Source organism: Lontra canadensis, unplaced genomic scaffold (assembly GCF_010015895.1).
Source record: "Lontra canadensis isolate GAN:19392208 unplaced genomic scaffold, GSC_riverotter_1.0 scaffold2, whole genome shotgun sequence".
In the NCBI taxonomy this organism is placed as follows: Eukaryota; Metazoa; Chordata; class Mammalia; order Carnivora; family Mustelidae; genus Lontra; species Lontra canadensis.
The window spans coordinates 62,334,628-62,355,923 of record NW_022630996.1 but is presented as its reverse complement, the minus strand read 5'-3'; the positions used below and the strand labels follow the sequence as shown (position 1 = coordinate 62,355,923).

Genomic DNA, 21,296 nt, shown 5'->3' with positions numbered 1-21,296 from the left:
GCCTTTTTAAGAAATTTTTTTCAAAGAACCAAGTATTTGGTTTTGTTGCTTTTTTTTTCATTATTGACTTCTGCTCTGAAACTTATATCCCTCTGTAATAGGTGTTTGATTGTTAGAACATTCAGTTCTTCCAGAGAAGACAAGGAAAGTAAATGAGAGGTATGAATAATAAGTAGATTAGCAACCTGTGAGATACACTAGATGTAGAATAATTTGAATAGAGCATTTGTGTGTTTAACATAGACTATAAGATATGGAGGAACCACAAGACACAAAGTATATATGCTATACTAAAGATACCAAGGCATACAAACCCCAATATTAATGGTACCCTACATATGCATGAGGCTTCTAAGACATTCAATAATCATGAGATTAAATATACTGCCCACATGACATCTATCCTAGTTCCTGTGCCCTCTGCCCAAGAAATACAGATAAAACCCATAGCTGTTAATTGTGGTCATTGGCAAGCTGCGACTGTAGCCATGAGTCCTGCATCTCCCTGGTAGAGCAAGCACAGTGTGTTGACTCTAGGCATCTTTCCTCTTCTGTGCCCCTTTGCTCAAACCTCAACTCTATGCTTTCAGCAGGGAATATGTGGCCTAGAGAGGAAACATGATAGTATGGTTAGTGTATCCTGCTGTACTCTACCCTAAGATCTTCTTCTATAAGCTTCTCACTGTTTTCAGTTGATTAGATAAACTAGATGATTTGAGCTTCTCAACTTGGTCTGTAAGTCTTTGCAGGCCATGACTTCTGAGTTAGCCTGCCTGACAGTGTACTTCGAGAATACCATCACCTCAGGGGAATTTCTCAAGTAACTTTTTCCTTCTTATGTTTTTCTGCTTCCATTCTGTTGCTCACCATTCTTATTTCTTCTCGGATAAATATATCTAAAGTTTAAGTGTCCTCCCACTACCCAGTGAGATCCACAGCATGGTTTTGACTATGACTTTGCACATAGGCCAGAAACATACATGGGACCTTAAGCTCACCTTCCTTATTTGTATCAAATGATGACCAGTATACTGATCTCCCATCCCTTTGCTTATGGCAAGAGATGGCTTAACTTAGATTGGAAAAAAAAAAAAAAAGTTTAAGTGTCCTTCAAGGAACTGCTTTAGTATGCCCTGTAAATTTAGAGATGTAGTGCTAAATAGCATTAATGGTTAAAAACTAATATGACAGTAATGTAAGACAGTCACCATCCTATAATTTTAAATATTCTTTTAAAAGTAAGGGTTACACCATAAGTGACTCTTAATCTCACAAAACAAACTGAGGGTTGCTGGGAGGAGGGGGGTTGGGGAGAGGTGGGGTTATGGACATTGGGTAGGGTATGTGCTATGGTGAGTGCTGTGAAGTGTGTAAACCTGGAGATTCACAGACCTGTACCCCTGGGGGGAAAAATATATATATATGTTTATAAAAAATAAAATTAAAAAAAAAAGTAAGGGTTACATTAAAATATTTATTATTTTCAACACAAGACTGCTGAACCTATGATTTTGATATTTATTTCTAATCCTATTTCTTTATAGTCAGAGATCTTCTGAATGGTATTAGTCATTGGGAATTAATAGAGGTTTTCTTTATGATCTTAAAGATGGCATTTTTGTACATTCTGTGTATATGCAAAAGGAATGCATATTTCCTGTTTGTTGAGCATAGCTAATGTATTTTCAATAGATTGAGTTTGGTAATTGTATTTTCCAGATGTTTTTGTAACACTTCTAACATTTTATTTGCTTCATCTATCAGATTCTGAGGCAGGTATGTTAAAATCATCAACTACAATTGGGGCACCTGGGTGGTTCAGTCAGTTAAGCTTTGGACTCTTGATTTTAGTTTGGGTCGTGATCTCAGGATCACAGTCTCAGAGTCATGAGATCAAGACCCATGGGGATCCCCACGCTCAGTTGAGAGTTTGCTTGAGATTCTCCTTCCTTCTCCCTCTGCCCCTTTCCCCCCAAATAAATAAACAAATCTTTAAAAGAAGATCATCATTATAGTTGACAAATTACGTATTTTTTTCCTGGAGTTCTTTCAGTATTTATGTGTTTTAAAGCTGTATTTTAGAATGTGTATAAATTTATGATGGTTATAATCTTGTTCAATTATTTCTTTTACTGGCACATGATTTCCCTTATGATTTTTTTGTCTTAAATTCTATTTAGTCAGATATTAAGAGACAACCCCATATTTCTTTGGGTTCACATTTCCCTAACAAAACTTTCCCCACCGATTTTCAATCTTTTATTTTCTTTTTGTCTTATGGTCTTATGTGTATCTCTTGTTGCCTGTATGTTCGTGGGGCTTTATTTTTTTTAAATTTGAGATTCTCTGTTTTAATTGGTGACCACAACTGCTGTATTATAATTAATGATATATTAAGACTGTTTGATACATGTTAAGACCCATATTCATATTTATTTACCCATATTGCTTGCTTTCTTTCTTTCTTTCTTTTTTTTTTTTTAAAGATTTTGTTTATTTGACAGACAGAGATCACAAGTAGGCAGAGAGGCAGGCAGAGAGAGAGGGAGAAGCAGGCTCCCCGCTGAGCAGAGAGCCTGATGCGGGGCTGGATCCCAGGACCCTGGGATCATGACCTGAGCCGAAGGCAGAGGCTTTAACCCACTGAGCCACCCAGGTCCCCAACCCCATATTGCTTTCTTAATTACCCCAATCTCTATCCTCCTCTCTCCCCCCACCAAAAAACCCAGAAAAGCTTCAGCTACTTGATATGTTGATCTTGTCCCTAGTCTTGTCAATATCAACAAGAATTTTAGTTTGGGGTATTTATTTATTAATACTTGAGTTTTCTTATTTGAAGTATCTTTAATTAATTTGTATGGTTTTGGTCTCCTTCTGGGACTCCTGTTGTCTACACACTGGCACTTCCACCTCTGTTTTCTATTTTCTATCTTTTCTGTTTTCTATCTTTTTATTCTTTCCTGCTTCCTCTGGGGGATAGTCCTAATCAGATCTTCTTACTAATTCATTTAAAAGCTGTGTCTGTCTTACTAATTAACTGTTATTCATTGCAATTATTGCATGTAGAATGATTTATTTCAGCCATTGCATTTATTCATAAACAGTATCCCCCTGGGTTCTTTTGTATTCTTTCTTGTTCCTTGCTGTATTGTTAATAATCTTTCCTTATGTCCTTCAATATATGTTTTCAAGCTTACTTGGAATTTTTAATCAGCATTTCCTAATCACACTGGTTTATTGTAGACTTTGTTTAGTTTGTTGGCTCTCCTTGGGAATGGTTCTATTCTGGAGACGTCGAATTGTCTTGGCCTATGAGCCTCTGACTTTGGAGTAATTGGTCTCTAAAGTCTCTTGGGGAGTGGCCAAAGACCAAGCCATGGCTTTCTGGATCCTGGTGAATTTAAGGAGAATGGGGAGAGTGAGTCCCAGGGTAAAGACCAAGTCACCTTGGGGTATCCTGGATACTTTCCTGGGCTGCTACTCCACAGGAACCCTTATACCTGGCCACTGGTGTAAAGTATTGGGATAATACACTCCCCTCCCCACCCCACCAAATTATAATGCACCAGTCTTGTGGTGCTGGAGAAGAAACAAAGGGCAGGAATGGATGCCCAGGGTAGCAGCTTAGTGCAAACTTACTTGTTTTCATGAACTCCTTACTCCTTTAGGGTTTTTGTGCTGCTCTGAGAGTATTGTGTGGACCCTGGGACCAGCAGTGAGGCCTGTGGCTGTAGGGGAGGTCCCAGGCCCTGAGAACACAATAAAAGTCTGTCCTGTGCTCTATTGCTGTGGCCTCCAGCCATTGTCTAGACCCCTTCCTCTCCTCAAAGTGGTGCACTCATTCGAGAAACCTAGAGTTTTTCATTTTTGTTTATTTCTTTTTTCCTTTTCCTTTTTTCCCCATTAAATGCTAATTCCTAAAATGCATGTGTGCCCTCCATTTCTGTAGTTTCTCCAGGGTCAATTTCTGGAGGTGGAGCTGGCAGCCCTAACTACTTTGCCCCCTTGGCTGGTGCTACAGTTCCTTGAACCTTTTCCTTCTCCACTCTGCCTCTCTTCATCACCTGATGCTGAGTTCCATGGGTGAGTTCATGTTCGTGGTCTTTATTGTCCTCTCTGTGCAGGCCTCCCTTCTTGAAAATCAGTAAGTGAAAGTCTTATGACAAACAGCGCTAAAATCAGCCCTTCCTCTTCTTCAGCTCTGCTGCAGGCCTCAAGTTAGGCCTGGGGTGTCCACTGAGAATTTCCCAATGCATGTTTTTTCTCCCCAATGTCTGCACAAAGACTACATCTTGAAATGGAAAAGCTGCAAACTGGCACTGTGTGTGGAAAAAAAAAAATATCCCTGGGTAGAAGAAGGAGTCATCACGATAGAAGAAACCCTTTAAGCTATAGAAAGCTGAATTTCATCTAAAGACTACTCATTTTTTGAAGGAATCCATGGACCATGAATTAAGTTATTTTTGGACCAAAAGAGAAACATGTTATGAACAATCTCTATCCTCTTGGTCAACAGAAGACAATGATCTGTACCCTTTAGAGTCAAGAGGGGAACGGACGGTCTTACTTTGAGAGACAGGATGGTGGGACCACCCAACCAAGATGGCAGTTTCAAAAACAAAGGCACTGGCTACTCTTGATTCAAATCCTAGCCTGGCCCCTTACTACTAATTGTGTGACTGTGGTGGGTGCATTATTTAACTCCTCTTTCACTTAGTTTCCTCATCACTAAAATGGGGGATAAAACCAGTTTCAGTGATTACAAAGAGTAAGTAAGCTAGTGTCTAGGTGTCCATTCATATTGACTACGGTATTTCCGTGATTGGAGTTCCTTTCTTTTGTCTTCTTAAATCATCTCTATTTAAGGGATGCTCTCCATAACACGAATGCCCCTGACAATCCCCTCTTCTGATGACAGCACGCAGAAGCTGTCATGCTCGAGCACAGGAGGGAAATGCTTGCAGCCCTGAGAGTAGCCACACACCGTGCTGTGTGCACATGTTGGGACTTCGCAGCTGGGTGTACGCTTTGGTGCAGGGCGTCTGTGTCAGACAAGTCTGTGTGCATAGTTAGCCTCGATTAGCCAGTCTGGCAGGGGTGTGTGGACACTGACTTCCTGTCTCTTCTGAATGCATTTTCTTTCCTCCCCTCATTAAAGACATCTCAACTGGTTTTACTGAATTTCTGTTCAGCACTTCTCTTGTAGTACTTTGAGATTTTGTTGGGAAGCGATTTCTCCAAATTAAAATAAGATAAGTCTCTTAAGTAGAGGAGACGGCAGTGACATGCAGCTGCATTGCTGGTCAATCAGCCAAGAGGGTTTCTGGAAAGTTAGAGACAAGGCATTGAATTTCTGTAAGTGGAAATTTCTGTAAGTCAGATCAGTGACCTGAGAGTCTGGTTGGTCAATGTTTAAGATAATGGAAAATCTCTGAAATCTTTCAGAGATGCTCACTAATCCAAATGGAGGAAGGCATGTTATTAGAAAATCTTCCTGACCTGAGTTACATTGTGTTTTCACTCCTTCAGTGCTTCATATTACTTACAGGTGGTAAACAGATGTTACTCCTATGTCCCGAAGAACAAAAATAATCAGAAGGATAGCTCTTACTTTTCAAATGTGGTTTTTCCTCGTTACTTGACTCTCACAGGCATGTACCATTCTTTCTTTTATGTTTCCAGTTATTGTTTTCTCCCCCGTTGCCCCCTGCAGACACGTAAATTACCTATGGATTAATTCACTAAAATCAACCTTATGGAAGCTTAAGCTAGGAGTGAGCCATCTTGTCTCCCCTCTCAAAATAATAAATGGAGTTTATTTCTGAGTGTATCTGATTGTATTTCTAAATATGGCTTCTGATCTCCCCTCTTCATGTATAACATTGTTTTAAACTCTAAAGCGTTAACTCCCCTGATAAGCTGTTGATAATCTAGCCAATGGAAGAATCACTGTTTCAGGCCCTGTTCTTAAGAAAATGAGTTTATGCAGAGATCTTGTTCTGAGAATGTTTCTAATAACTTGAGCTGCCCCACCGAGCACTAATAAAGAGGAAAGGTCACATTCAGCTACCAGTTCCAACCGCATGGGTCCCTTTGTTCTTCCACTCTAAAGATGTCAGTGGTTATGGCTTTAGGGTAACGGTTCACTTAGTAGGTTTTGATTTGTACCATTGACACAGGAAAGAAGCAGTCACCACTGCAAAGAAACTTTGCCAGGATAACTACTATTAATAAATGTTTGTTGTGGAGCTAGATGAAAAGTATATGAAATGTCTGTTGAATCAATGCTAATGAATGAAGGAATGAATGAACAGGGTTGGAGCTCCATGACAATAGTGTTTCTGTCATTTCTTTTTCAACATCTTTCCCTCTTTCAAGAACCATGATATCTTTCAAAGGTCTGTTTTGTAGTGGGGATCAAAGCAAGTGGGAGACTGACCATCTGAGTTAAAGTTGTCCTCTTGAAGAATCAGGTTTTATGGTATGATGGAAAATTACTTTTGTTTTTCAGGATCACAAGGGTAATAATATGTATCTGTATTGTCTACTGGGACACAAAGGGAAAGATGTAATCCTTATGTATCTTTTCTGAAAAAGTTCTCCAGCTCTCAGGAGGACAGTAGTTGAATCGTGTGCAGAACCTACAAATTGTTCCTGTTCTCCTTTATTTGCCTATCACAGTTCTCATTTAATCCTTATTTTTTCCATTTTATGCTTTCTAGATCTGAAAATCTTTCCAATAGTGGTCTTTATGCATTCTAATGACATTTAATTTAATCGCCTTTTGTCCCATCTTAGTCTCTCTCCCAGACTATATTAAAAATCAATGATTGTAACAATTCTAATGATCTGATGTGATGTTGGACAATTCAAGTCTGGTCCCAGAATAATGAAAAAAAAAAAGTCAAGAACAATAAAGGATACTTCTTGCCCTAGATTTCTTTGCTGTGCTTTCCAAATTTACACCGGAGAGATCAATAGTTGTGTGTGGTTTTTGCATTATTCAGGGTATGAGAACTGTGCTTTGGAGTTTATAGCAAAGTTGAAGATGGAAGCTGATTACACTGACAAAGACAATAACCTCAATGTTTTTACATATGGTTTTCTAACCTATTTGGATTATCTTTCCCCTTCCTGCTACCCAAATTAAGTGGGATGTTAGCCGCGCATGATTGAAATGAAAAAATGAACATGGAATGAGCTGGAGACATGATGAATGAATGAAAGATGAGAATATATTTCTGTAGAAAAATATGCACATATACATCTTTTTGCTTTTAACATACTCTGTATTATAATTTATACATATACATAGCGTAAGCAGTTCACATCATTTTGGCACTATGTATAATTCTACGGTAAGCTGTGTTGTTTCGTCAGCCCCTACTATAATAGCACAATAATGTCTAGAATATTTAGCAATATATTATCACATTTGTACTAGAGCTGCCTCAAATACTCTGTTTTCCATGTTTGTAAACGAAAATAGGAACACCACTACATAAATACTGTGATTGGAAAAATACCTTCTTTTCAATTGCTCCCTTACATTCAGTAAAGGAGACATAAACCACTTTAGTATCCAAAATACATTTTCACTGAAGGAATATAATTTTCTTTGGGTGCACTAAATATCTAACCAGAACAAATCAACTTTTTGTTTTTTCCACAACTAGATCACCTCTGAAAGGCAGTGGCATCGACATAGATGAGATCTGAGATTTGAAGGGTTTCAATGGATCTCCCCGTTTGGCACAAAATCAAATGATGGTAACTCTGATTACTGTTGCAAATCCACAAATGAACTTTAGGTACTGGTAACGATAACTGGTTTGTTCAGGGATTTTTGAAGATTTTATGATGAGGATGTAAGGAGAGATATGGGAATATAATATTGGGCTTTAATAAGACCCTCTACTTTTATTTTAAATGAACCGATAGATGGTTCAACTCGTAGCAGTTACTTTTCCTCCTCCTGTTTTGCTAATAGCATCAAACAAAAGGTCAACTACAAACTGATTTCTAATTAGCCCTACTGAATCTTCCTGGAAAAGACCGAGATCTTGTTAAGCTTTGAAGCTGGGAGGAAAGCAGTTAATGGATTTATATGGAGTCTTTTAATTACCAGTCTTAAACAAATTTATCTTTTACTGCTAGATAGCACCCAAGGGCAAGAGGTAATCTGCTTTATAAACCTTAGAGTGATTTGCTTTATAAATCCTGGAGCTTAAGAAAGTGGAAAACTCTCTTTAAAGAGAATATTCTCTTCCACTAGAAATTATATTTTTGGCAGTTTTGTGAAAAATTTAGTGATGGATTCTTTGTGACCTCCCCATTTAGAAATGTCAGCAACCAAAGCACATTCAACGTGAAGGCCAGTTCCTGACGGCAGTTAGGGCCTGTTCGATGGACGGGATTATCCAAAACCACGCTGAGCATACGATATTAATAAACCAGTTAACAAACTGGCCCATCTAATGTTTTAAGCAAATGGACTCAGAATTTCTTTTTCATCCAAACCATTGCCTCTTCCTGCCAAATGCAGGTCTCCCCTCTACCTTCTTAGTCATCTCTCTATAAGAAAGCCACTTGGTCTTGCAGAGGTCATGTAATTTGTGCGGTTTACATTGTGTGGATGGTAAAATATCTGAGTAACGTCAGAATTGATTGAAATAAAAAAATTAAAAATTAGATCCATAGCCAAATACAGAAATATTCTAATTCAAAGTCTAGAGTTAAAAAGAAAAATAGTGACCGTGCTTTTAATTTCTCAAAGTTATAAATGGCTCAAGATTAACAAGGAGCACCCTGTTTCTGAACTAGGTCAATTTAATTGTGTTTTTCTTGGATACTTTGCTTGCATCACTAAGACAACTGCATCTCAGTCCCAGATGAAAGATGGGGTTCACAAGGGATGCAGTGGGAGACTCCATTCCTAGACTGTCTCCCACAGCAATAGTACCAAGGATAACTTTCTCCAGATTTACTATGGACAAATTCACTTAATAATTCTTCACAAATGATATGCTCAGCTCCTGGGAGGATGGGGATCACTTTAAATGGATGGTCTGTCTGTCTCCCAGGAAATGAAGGCTCAGTGATCACGATGCTGCGCTAGCTTCACATTCAAGCGGATGACTCTTGCTCAATGATTTCCAAAGCAATGACCTCGGCACCCCCTTCGCCCAGGTTGTTGGCGGCTTCGTTCCTCGGCTCCTGGTGGCAGATGTAAACCGGGATGTCCCCGGCTTCGGCCGCGGCGGCGGCAGCGGCGGCTGCGGCGGCGGCTGCGGCATTGGCCGCGGAGCGGCGGGGGTTCCGTCGCCCCCAGCGCTGATCCCACTGGGTTTTAAACTGCGCCCATTGGCGCTTCACGGTGGTTTGGACCTGAAAGAGAAAAGGGAACCTTGTTTTCGTATAATTGTCGGAAACGACCCAAGCCAAGCTTATGGGCACAGTTCGTGGAGCTTATCAGAGGCCAAAGGAGGCTGAGTTGTAATTCTGATTCGAAGGACCCTGCAGTAAACACGCTCTGGTTGGGGAATATATACCATCTTGGGAGAAGAATCTTCAAGTCAGAGAAACGAGTTGCTTGCCTAAGCTACCACTGGCAAGGTCGTTTGCTCTTTTTGAGCAAAAGTCTCTTCTTTAGCTCTCCTGTCCAATGAATGAAAATTGCCTTGGTTTTATTATACCCATTATGGTATAGGTGTCCTATCAGAGGAAAAGATTTTTGAAAAGTTTTTATCTGCCACCACCTCTGATAATGCAGAAGTTTTTATCTAAACCTAAACACATTACTGTATGTATACACACACACACACACACACACACACACATACATACATACATACATACATATACATATGCATATACCACAGCACAGCCCGGGGTTTCATTATAAGGGTTTCATACTGTGGATTTTCCTTTCTCCAGCATGGCTTGAGATGGGGCGCCCTGGATAAAACTCTAGTTAATGGAGTACGAAGCTTTTAGGAATAAAATTTCAACCTCTTCCTATGAAAAAACTTGTAATATGTAAACAAACTTACCAAACTTGCTTTACAAATATGATAAACTGTATAGTAGAGAAGGAGAAGATGCTAAAGTCAGGAAGTTCTAAATATGAAAACTGCAATAACCACCGTGGAAAAGCAGTAATGCTGCTTGTCTAGCTCTGCTTTCTTCAGAACTGAATTCAGTTTAGTCTTTAAGTTCATCTTCCCTGTCATCTCCTAACTTCTGGCTTTTCTCTATAGCTGAGCAAGACTAAAATAGAGATTATTGCTGCAGTATCTACTCTACATTTCTGATTTTCTGTGGCTCAGTACAGGAGATATGCTTTTATACAAAATATTTGCATCGATTTATTAATACATCTTTTGTTATTTTGCTACCAAACTTGAATGTAAGACCTAACCATTATGGGGGAACAGGAGGGAGAATCTGGAAACAGTATGACCTGAGATAAAGCATGTAATGAGTTAATTGTGAGGAGCCAAATTTGTATGAATCTAAAAGAAGATATAAATGATAGTACAACATACTTATGTTATAAACCGATATGCATGATAGAAGGCTGAATAATTTCTGTGGCAAATACATTTTCTGTGTATCATAGCAGAACAGTCTTTCCAAATAATTATTAGTATTTGTCATATCATTTTAAATATTTTACTCAGAAAAAGGCAAAACAGTCAAATGATTCATCAAAGACAAGAGGGTATGAAACTCGTCACTGAAGAGAATTTCTTCTTCATATAGCAGAGCAACCATCAATTCAAGATGACAAATGGCAGACGAATTTGGTAATCTGATCATTTGGAATACTGGTAATCTGATCATTTGGAATTATTGTGGCAACAAACTGTTTTTGTGTTTTTAGTTTTTTGGAGGTGATGAGTGTGTGAGTATACTCTCTAATGTGCATCTATCTAATTTTATTTAAAAGAGACAAAGACCAAAACTTTAAGTGCCATGGTCAAGCTGTGTACCTTGTAGCGAAACCTTGTGTTGACAAAAGACATATGGAGGGTCATGGACAGCATGAAAAATTGGAGCTGTCGCTGTTATTTTCCGAGGGCTTACCACATGCCGTTTTCCAAGCTCTTGATTAGTATGAACTTATTTAATCCTGCTGATTTAATGGCTACTGTTCCCTTCACTTTACATATGGGGGCTGAGGTTATGTAACGTGTCCAGGGTCAGAACCACTGGAATGTGTGGTTCCACATTCCACAGCCACACCAGGGGAAGCTCGTGGCTCCTGACCATGTGCTTGGCCACAGTACACACTGTAGACAGCTGACCATCAAGTTCTGAACTGAACTGAAAATAGAATTTGTTTCTTGTGGTCATTGCTTAGGCAGGATGAGAGCATTAATTGTTGACACATCAACTCCAAAGACTGTGCTCTTTGGGTTTGGGTCCCAGCTTGTTGCCTGCATAGGTTTTTTTTTTTTGTCTTTTTTAGTTTTTTGTTTTTTTCTTTCTTAGACTTTTCTCCTTTGTAAAGAGGAGATCAGGACACAAATTCAGTTATGAGTAAGATATACTGAGGTTATCTGAATCACCTCATACGGTGTTGGTGCATAGCAGCAGTAATTTCCTTGCTGACCCCACCCCCCACCCCCTCCAAGGTTCTGCCAGTCAATGTGGCTGGATTTGAGAGTCAGGTATCTCCCTTTTGATAGTCTGACACCTTCAGTCTCCTATCCGGCCTAGTTCTTTATTAGGGCTATTTACTGGTTGAAAATTGATTCATATAAGTGTTTTGCTTCTTTTGGTTTCCTAAGTACATTAGTGCAAGAGGTACAGATGGAAGGTGTAATACAGCTAGAGGGGACAAGATGGATTGGAGGAATAGAAGAGGCAGAGATGAGGAAGAATGAAACAGTAAAGAAGAAAAGCAATTAGGACAGTTTATCTGCATTTAGTGCTGAATAACTGAGCATTGACTAGTTTGTTCCCCCTCTGTGACATTTCTGTCTAGAGGTCAAGACACAAAGAGAAGACAAAGTCTGAAGGATTGGGTCCATTTACTCTCTCTAATTGAAACAATGTGCTCTTGCTCACACTGGCTTCCTGCACTCGGCTGCTGACATTCAAAACAGCAGTAGGGGGACATACTCCAAATGGGCTGAACTGGACTGGGGTTATTCTCTTCAGAAGGAATTCAGTCCATACCCAGAGTGACCTGAAATCTTGGTTTGATGGTTTTGTCCTTTAGCTATTTACCCCAAATGCCTCTATTTCAGTCACCCAGCCAGCACAGATAGAAGGGATTCTGGTCCTGTAAGAGCACTTAGACACCAGGCACAGAGCTGCTATCAGGGGCAGGAGTGGAAAATTCCCATCATTCTACTGCTTTTGTCTGAGTTGGCTCATCTCTCTGCCAGAGTGGTTTTAAGCCACTTATGGCCTTGACCTGAATTCTCCAAAATTAACAAACTGCTTGTCTCTCTCCACCAGCTATATCGTTTCTTCCCATCAGGTCTCTCTGCTCACGCTGCTCCCTCTGACCGGAATGGCCCTCTCCCACCCTTCACTGGTGCCCAAACTTGTTTTTCAGGACTCAACTCTGTTTCTCCAGGAAACTTTTCTTGACCCCTTGATACAGACAGAGTCAGAAGTCTCTCTTCTGTGCTCTTGTTGCAGTAACCTATACTCATTATTGCTCTTACTGCGCTATCACATTGTGACTTGCTGTGTGTCTCTCTCCTCCTGTACAAGAAAATTCTGAAAAGCAGGAACCATGTCTTATTCATTTTTGTATTCCCAGAACATGTCATGCTGTTGGGCATATAGCAGTTCTTCAACAAATACTTGCGGACTGTCAACATCCATTCTAGAATGAGTTCATAACTCTTTCAGACAAGAAAATGATCACTAATGACCATAATTAGTGCACTGATATCTGGTGGTACCAGGGTGGGGAGCTGAAAGCATCTAGGGAAAACCTTATGGAGAAATTGAAATGTTCTTTCATGGGTTTTGATATGAGACCTAGAATCATTGCTTTTTGAGAACTTGAATTCCTTTCAGAGGTAAACCATAAGCCACTGGGTGTCAGATCACCTACAACTGTTGCTAGATCTTCTCTCATGCCATGGTGTGTGTTTTTGGGAACTGCTCTTGAGCTCCAATGAGTTGCTACTTTTGGAAATGAGCAGAAGCAGGCACTTCTTGGCAACCAGCTGGGCAGGAAAGGAAGACTGTCATTGGGTCACATCGCACCACCTTTCTGTTCTTTTTCCACCTATAGCATCATTTCACTGGGTCTCATTCAATGCCATGAAAGAAAGGACTGAACTTTGGGTCAAGAAACTCACTCTGCCCACATTAGCCTTGTAATCTTGGGTAGGATAGTTAACCTCTTTGAGACTCCTTTCTTCAATACAATTCTTCTACCTCACCTTGCTGTTGGAAGGATTAAATTGTGACAGTATATATCAAAGTGGCATCTAAGCTTTAAAGTACTACACAGGGAGGCTACTGTTATTATTGCTATTACTGTACTGTTATTACGGCAGGATGTTGACCTCCAGTCTTCAGACTAAAATGAAACTCTTCTGTCATATTCTTTTTTGGAGGGTGGTAGTGCTAAGAAAATACAAAGACCTCTCAATGACACACATAGTTGCTGATCTCATACATTCTACACTAGGTCTCTACAGAGTGATCCATGGCCCAGGCTTGCTACTTCCTGGATTTCTTTTGGATTTCTGTACCATTTATTTTTCTGTTGGGACTAGCCAAGAGATGGCATGGTTTTATTTGGGTCATACTGTCTATTAAATGTAAGTCCTTAATGCTTTAAATGCCAGGTTTATAATCTAGGAACCATCAAATGCCCTGTTGAGGAATTAGGAAATATACTGCTTCAGCATATTTTTGGAGAAGCGATGTCCCCAGACAAAGGGAATTGACAGTTTCTGTGGATTCAGCATCTCTCAAATACCAACACTGTCTTTATAGCTAAAACTTACACAGATATTTAGAGGTATCCAAAGCAGACAGTTTAAGTTTAGAGTGAGTTTGTAAAAGTGCCCAGAGGACAAAAAAAAAAAAAAAAAAAAAAAAAAGGCTTTGTTTCTCCTCACATTTAAAGAAAATAATCCCCATTGGCCTATCCATGCGTATTAATGAAGTACCCTGCCCAGCATGAGGCCAAAGGGTTTGAGGCCTATTTTATGTTTTTATATTATTACTATTACAGAAACGTTCGTAGCCTTCTATAATTGCATTCCCTAATTATGATCTATTCTTTTGTGTGGAGATGGCAATCTGCTTCAATTTGTAAACCACACATATAAGAATAGGCCCTTAGCAGGATGTAAAAGACACTTGAATAATTATAGTTTAATAGGGCAATTATCTCCTACAATATCACAGGTTGAGCTTGATGCTGCTTTGATCACTAAAATAAGGGCATTGAATCTGTTTGGGGAAAAAAAAAAAAAAAAAACCCAGGGAGACTTTTCATTGCTCTTGAAAAGCATCAGAAATGTTAGGAGTAGCCAATGTGATAAATATAACGTACAAAGTTTTGAATTATATAGATTCATCACTCATTATAAAAGCAATTAACAGATCACTTTACATTTTCCCTAATTATATCAATTTCTTTATTAACCATTTTAAAAAATAGAGCCCTGATCTGATGGTTTGAAGTCATAAGTATTACACCTGGATCTAGTATTAACCATCTATATGAGGTTGGCGTATTTGGGCCTCAGTTTCTACATTTGTGAAAAAGAAAATCAGGTCAGAATCTTCGCAATTGGACTTGAATGCTTTCATCTTTGGCCTTAGTTTTCCTCAAGTTCAGCATAAGCACCAGAAGTTATATACTGTTGAGTGGAAGGTGGGATTTATTCCCAGGAGTTTTGATCCATTGGATAAGAAAGATTTTCAAACCTGCTCCCTCACACCTTCACTTGCTGATGCCACAACTCAACAGGCCCTGCTGCAATCGAAATTTAAGATTAAAAATCATGAACTTTAAAAACACTTTAGATACACTTGAAAGTATGCTTTAAATGCTTTTATATGACTTCTGAAGCGGAACCCCTATTTAACCCTGTTAATTAGATACTGAGGGATGCTTCTGAATATTATTCATAAAGTTGTCACTGATATTTTTTTCACCTTTTGGAGCATTATCTTTACTGGTCTTTTTCTTACAGAATGTATATGCCCTACAGTTTGAGATAAATTGGGTACTTCATGATCATAAGACCAGGCTTTCTAATTCCCATTCACTACGTACTTTTCTAGTCTGTAGAAGTTTTCTTGTTCTAGAAGACACACAAATAAATATCATCTATGATAAGGTTAATATTTTTGAAAATATTTAACTATTATATTTCCTAAATAACATTACCCTGCAACTCCCTCATTCATTAAGTCATGGCCATTCATTGCCTGAAGAACAAATTAGATTTTGCTTACAGTGGGTTCTCAAAGTGTGTTCTCTGATCAGCAGCATCAGCATCACCTGGAAACTCGTCAAAAATGCAAATTCCTCAGGCCCCATCCCTGTCCTACTGAATAGGAAACTCTTCTGAGAGGGGTCAAGCACTCTATGTTTCAACAAACTTTCCCTGGCAATTCTGATGCACACGAAAGTTTGAGAATACTGGTCTAGAACAAAGAAATCACTGTTTAGCTTTGAGTCTCAAAGCTGACTTTCTTGAGTCTCTAGAAGGACAACAGCTTTGAAAACCAGGTTTTATTGAGTGAGAAAAAGAATTTCTAAATAGAAAATCTTATCTTTGCATTATGAAGTGAAAACCATACTACCCTGGAAATAGAATTTTACTAAAAGCCATAGTATAGAGGACACACAAGATATAGCGTAGGGAGAGTCCCCCGAGGATAGGAAGGAGCCGTGGTTAGTACAAAGCCCTTCCAGTCCTGAGAGGGAGAGAGATATACAGAGACACAAATGACCTTGCATTTCCCCTTTGTGGTGGGAATACCTGGGGAAATGGGGAGAAGACAGAAAGTAGGAACCATAGAAACACCCCAGGATAGCAAGTCTTTCTCTTTGATTCTGAGAGCACAGGTCTAGAAATTGATAGCCATGTAAAGAAGTCCCATACTTGGCCTGGTACAATGTGCAAGCTGGTACCCGAGTGGTGGAGTGGGAATGGCTGTGACATGTGTTAAAGACAGACTTGTAGGCCCTTCACAGTGTGAAGAAAGGAGGCTGACCCTCTGGGCTCCTTGAGTGGGTGGAAGAGAGAACTGGTGTGGCAGAACAAGGCTGGGGCCTGGTCAAGGAAGCGACACAGTAGAAGGATCTCTAGGCTCCTTGGAAGTGAGGGAGCCACCCTGAGTGTCAGCAGGGCCTACCAACTGCACCTTTGGATAAAGGCTTTGGAACCAAATATTTTCTAGAAAGAGACTGCCGTTTCTTAGAAGCTGGTGGGATAGGCTTTCTAAAGCAAGACAAGTTACAACAAAGAAAAGCAGTGGTAGTTTCCATCCACTCCAGTCTGTTACTGTTAAATTGAGATCTTTCTGATCATGCTACTTTGATCAACAAACGATTTTACCCACAGTGCATGGACAATAGCAAGACCCATGGAAAGGGAAAGCATCCACTGTCTTGTTGGTGCTCTCTCCATTTTTAAGATGCGACTCAGAACCGCTGGGCATCTTTGTAGCCGTCATCATCTCTTTGAGGTCCCTTACATACTTAATAATACTTGGTCAACATCCATACTCTTGGAAGACTTGTAGGAAATACGTGATCCATAAGCATGCCCTCGTGGGTGCTTCCTGATTCCTACTCCTGTCATTCTCCAAATTCCTTCCCTGCTTCTAGTCTATCTGTCGGTATCTGACCAATTTCCATAATGGGAATCACTGACAACATGCAGGTAAGAAAAGAAAATGAAAACCTCCTTCTGCACTGTGTAGCTGCCATCTCAGCCCTTAAATCTCTGCTAAAACTCAACGTGCTCCCAGCAAAGCCCACACACTGCTCTGTGGCAGTGGCAGTGGCAGCTGCGAGACCAGCCAGCAGGGCTGCGTGCCCTGCCGGGGTTGATGGGGTAGAGACAGCACCTTCACAGAAGGCCCAGTGGAGAGCCGCAAACCTAAAATTCATGGGGCTGTGATGTTACATTTGGCACAGTACAAAATTCCTATCTTATTAGAAATGTCACACTGGTAGCTTCCCCGGTAAAAGAATCGAAATAGAAACGTTCAATTGTTAGGAGGACTTCTTGGCTTGCTTTCTATGCCTGATGCTTCAAAGACAGCGTCTTGGTTAAAACAGAGGAAGGGTTGAAGTATTTTTGCAAATGCCTGCAATCCTCTCATGTTTTTAAGGTATGCCCCTTCTGAACCTGATTTTTATGTTAGCCCTATAGAGATACTGCTTTAGGTGGAAAATTTATTTGTATGGCACCTGAAACAACTTAAAAGACAGACTATACATTCATAGAAATTGATATAAATATGGGATGCCCTAAACCTTATTTATTTAGTTAGTTTTTGCTATTCTTAAACAAAAAACCAAAGAGACACTAACAGCTGACAGCAGAAGGGTGACTTTTCATTTCTACCCCAGGCCTTCAGTCTAGCCCCTAGTGATAGTGAATGGACAATCTATTTCTGCTGAATGAAGGAATGAGCTTATGGGTGAATGGATGAGAGGAGGAATAAAATGTACCAATTAAAAAGTAGAATGAGAGAGACAAAAATCTTGTAAAGCAGTGACAAGGTTGGAGATAAATAATACGTCATAGAACAGCAAAATCTTACAGGTGCTTTCTGTTTAACTGAAGAAATATAGAGTAGAGAATTAAAGATCAATTGATTCTGGTTAGAAAACCTTTCTAATTACTAACAGGAAAAATCATACGTTTGTTGATCTCTTCACCAAATGTTATTTTCCTTGGTATAGAATTATTCTAAATAGGGATCCATGTAAAATGATAAAAAATAATTGCACATTACAATTCATGTCGTATATAACTAGAAAAAGTATATGAGCCAAGCTCCAGGGAGGAATCATAGACGTATTACAGTGCAGTGGAATATTTAGTTCATTTAATTAAGAATCAGGAAATCTAGGTTCTAGTCCTGATTATGGAACTATGATTGTGACATTGTGCAAGTCACACGTTCTTCCTAGAGTATAGGCTTCTCACCTGAAAAATGAGGGAGCTTACAAACTATGTTTCTTGAAACTCTGGGTCTTCTTTGGTACAAATTTAAGCAGCTCCACTTTTAAAAAAGAAATTCCAGTATAATTAACATATATGTTGCAAATGGCAAGATTTCACTGTTTTATGTCTGAGTAATATTCCATTGTATGTATGTACCAGAACTTCTTTATCCTTTCATCTATCAAGGGACACTTGGGCTGCTTCCATTTCTTGGCTATTATAAATAATGCTGCTATAAACATAGGGGTACATATATCTCTTTGAATAAGTGTTTTCATATTCTTTGGGTAAATACCCAGTAGTGGAATTACCAGATCATATGATAGTTCTGTTTTTAATTTTCCAAGGAGCCTCCATACTGTTTCCCACAGTGGCTGCACCAGTTTGCATTAGGGACAGTAAGCAGCTCCATGTTTCTACTTCACAGTTGGGGTCCCAGGCAAGAAGATTTCATTGCAAGAAAGGGCACTCTGGCTAACCGCTCCCTGACAACACTGGCCATGTGGATCTCTAGATTTCACTGAGCTAAATATTCAGATAATAAATTACTTATTTGAAGCTCCTTTTGGGATATTAACTTCAGGAGGATTGCCACAATGTCGAAGACATGGTATGACACTGGCACCAAGCAACAGGACAAGAAAGCAGTGAACCAGTTCATACTGGCTGGATCCTGGCTCAGCCCCAGTGAGGAGCCGAGTCTTCCAAAAGGATGGCAGCATGACTTCTCTTTCTAGGAGAATCCAGAATAGCTCTCGCTCTTGCTGCTCAAGGGACTGACCAGCTTAAGATGCCATCCAATGAAATCAGAACATAGCTGCCCATGTGGGTCATATCTACAATTCTCCCATAGAAACACAGATAAGATTCATGTGAAGTAGTGGAACCCTGTGAGGTCAACTGCAGAAGTGAGAGCAAATGAAATGTGACCAGAGGCCCTTTGGGAGCTGTAAAGTGCTGGCTTTATATCAACGAGGGATGGTATTATGTGAAATGCACGCTTACCTCGTTGTTGCAGAAGCAGTAGATCACGGCGACGAAGAATCCCTTAAAAGAGGAAGAAAAATAGAACTGAGATTAATTTTGGGTGCGTTATGTTGTTCAGGAATCAATATTAATAGACAGCCTGAAGAGGATCATTTCACTATTGTATTAGCAAATCAAGGCTAGATGAAAGACAATTACTAGCACACTCATATTCAGTGCTTCACTATAAGAATGTTCTAGTTTAAGAGGGTACAGCTTTCAGCTTGGGGTCCACTGGAGACATTTCCTACTGACAGGAACATCTGCCTCTCTGCCCTGTGTTTTCATGGCATTGGTGACTGTGATGCTAGCTATCAGGTTGGGAAACTGATTGGCGGTGGTTATGTTGATTTTCAAAACTCCCCCTCATAAAGGCAAAACAAATGTGCTTTCCCTCAAACTACTGGATAGGGGAAGGAAAGGTGGAAAGGACGGTGGGAATAGAAACTCTGTCCTCAGTACTCAGTACTGTGCAGTGGGTCCGTCCCTGGACAAGTCTTTGTCCTCAGAAAGATGTGTTCTCAAAGCTCATCCCCCCACCCCCCCTCGTTTCCTTCCTCGGTTTTGAGATTCAAAAATAAAAGGGGGAAACAGGTAATGAGAAAAAGAGAAGCTGTATCCCTTCCAGGTTATATATATTTGCAAAGGTCCTTCTGATCACAGATGGACCTTAGAAGTGCTTCTGCCTACGTCAATTGGCTGAGCAAACAGCTGATCAATACACCACTGGCTTCTTTACCTGGAAGTGAATCAGAGAGTGCATCAGGTAATCGTAGATCTTCCCAAGCATCTTGTTGGAAGGCCTCCAGGGAAAGACGACAAACTGGATTCCGAGCAGGGGCACCAGGATCAGAGTGGCCCTCACCGCCTTCAGGTACATGTGCGATTCCGCCTCCTGGGTCTCCCTCAGCTTGCTCACAAGCACCCGGACGATGTTGAGCAGGAAGAAGAAATTGACCTGCAAAGATGTGACATTATAAGCAAATCATCCAGGTCCGGCTGACTTAACGATGACTGCTTTCCTTGACTCTTGTTTATCTCATCCTGGGAGCAGATGTCACAGGACGGGAGAGACGGCCTGTGAGTTGGTGTAATAAGCTCGGCATTACCGGGTGCAGCTGTAAAACTGAAGACCCTCTCCAGACCTGAATGAACGTTTCCTTTTTTTTTTTTTTTCTTTTTTTGTCCAAGTGAGAAAACATTTTTTTCTGTATAAGTAAATAAGTTTAATTACAATGAGGGTGGTTTGTTCTTCACTTTGATTTTTATGATTTTTACGAAGGAGAGTCATAACCGACACTTTTAGATCTTGCTTTCTGGTCATTTCATTACGGAGATTTTCCTCTTAGGCAGGACTACTTCCCAGAAAGTGAAATGAGGACTGAAGAATTCATCTCTAAAGTTTATGTAGTAGAGACAGCTATCCCAGGCCTCTTTTCTTTCTAATAACATTTTTTAAAGAACATGACTTCATTCAGGTGTAAGGCACATTCAGTAAATTGGAGACTTTAAGTTTACGTTCAAGAAGTTTAGAGAAATGTAGGTATCTGGGTAGCAACCCCTCCAAACAAGAAAAGAGCATTTTCATTACCCTAGGAAGTTCTCTCCTGCTTCAACAACTCCTCCACCTCAAGCGACCACTAATTTCTATTACCACAGAAGTGGAGTGTTATACAGTATGTACTCTTTCATGTCTGGCTTCTTTGGTTTGACATATTTATTATCTGTGAGATTCATTCACGTTGTGTATATTGGCATTTCATTCCTTTTTATTGCTGAGTAGTACTCCATTACATGGATAATACACATAATTTGTTTATTCATTCTGTTGTTGATAGAAATTGGCAAGGTTTCACAATTTGACTATTACTAATTAACATGCTATGATTATTTGTATACAAGTCTTTGTGTGGACATATGTTTTCGTGTCTCTTGAGTAAGTACCCAGGAGTAGAACTGCCTGTTGATATGGTAAATGTATATTTAACTTTATAAGAAACTGGCAAACTGTCTTCCAAAGAAGTGGCTTCATTTTACATTCCCTCTAGCTCTAGCTGAGCATTCCAGTTGTTCTCTACCCTTGCC

General features: G+C 39.8%; 1 protein-coding gene and 1 long non-coding RNA gene across 2 annotated transcripts in view; one reads left to right on the top strand and one right to left on the bottom strand.

The window, feature by feature from the left end:
- The first annotated feature begins 3,874 nt into the window (after positions 1–3,874).
- Positions 3,875–9,172, top strand: LOC116877948. The gene is made up of 3 exons (XR_004384741.1): positions 3,875–4,083; positions 7,677–7,770; positions 9,084–9,172. It is a non-coding gene; the product is annotated as an uncharacterized LOC116877948 (long non-coding RNA).
- Positions 9,105–21,296, bottom strand: part of CALCR (calcitonin receptor) — a 149,380-nt gene continuing 137,188 nt past the window's right edge. Inside the window, exons 12-14 of the mRNA XM_032875028.1 lie at positions 19,951–20,169; positions 19,191–19,232; positions 9,105–9,387 (exon numbers count right to left, since the gene is read on the bottom strand). Coding sequence (XP_032730919.1) covers positions 9,127–9,387; positions 19,191–19,232; positions 19,951–20,169 — 522 coding nt within the window. The 3' untranslated portion in view covers positions 9,105–9,126. The remainder of the gene's footprint in view (positions 9,388–19,190; positions 19,233–19,950; positions 20,170–21,296) is intronic.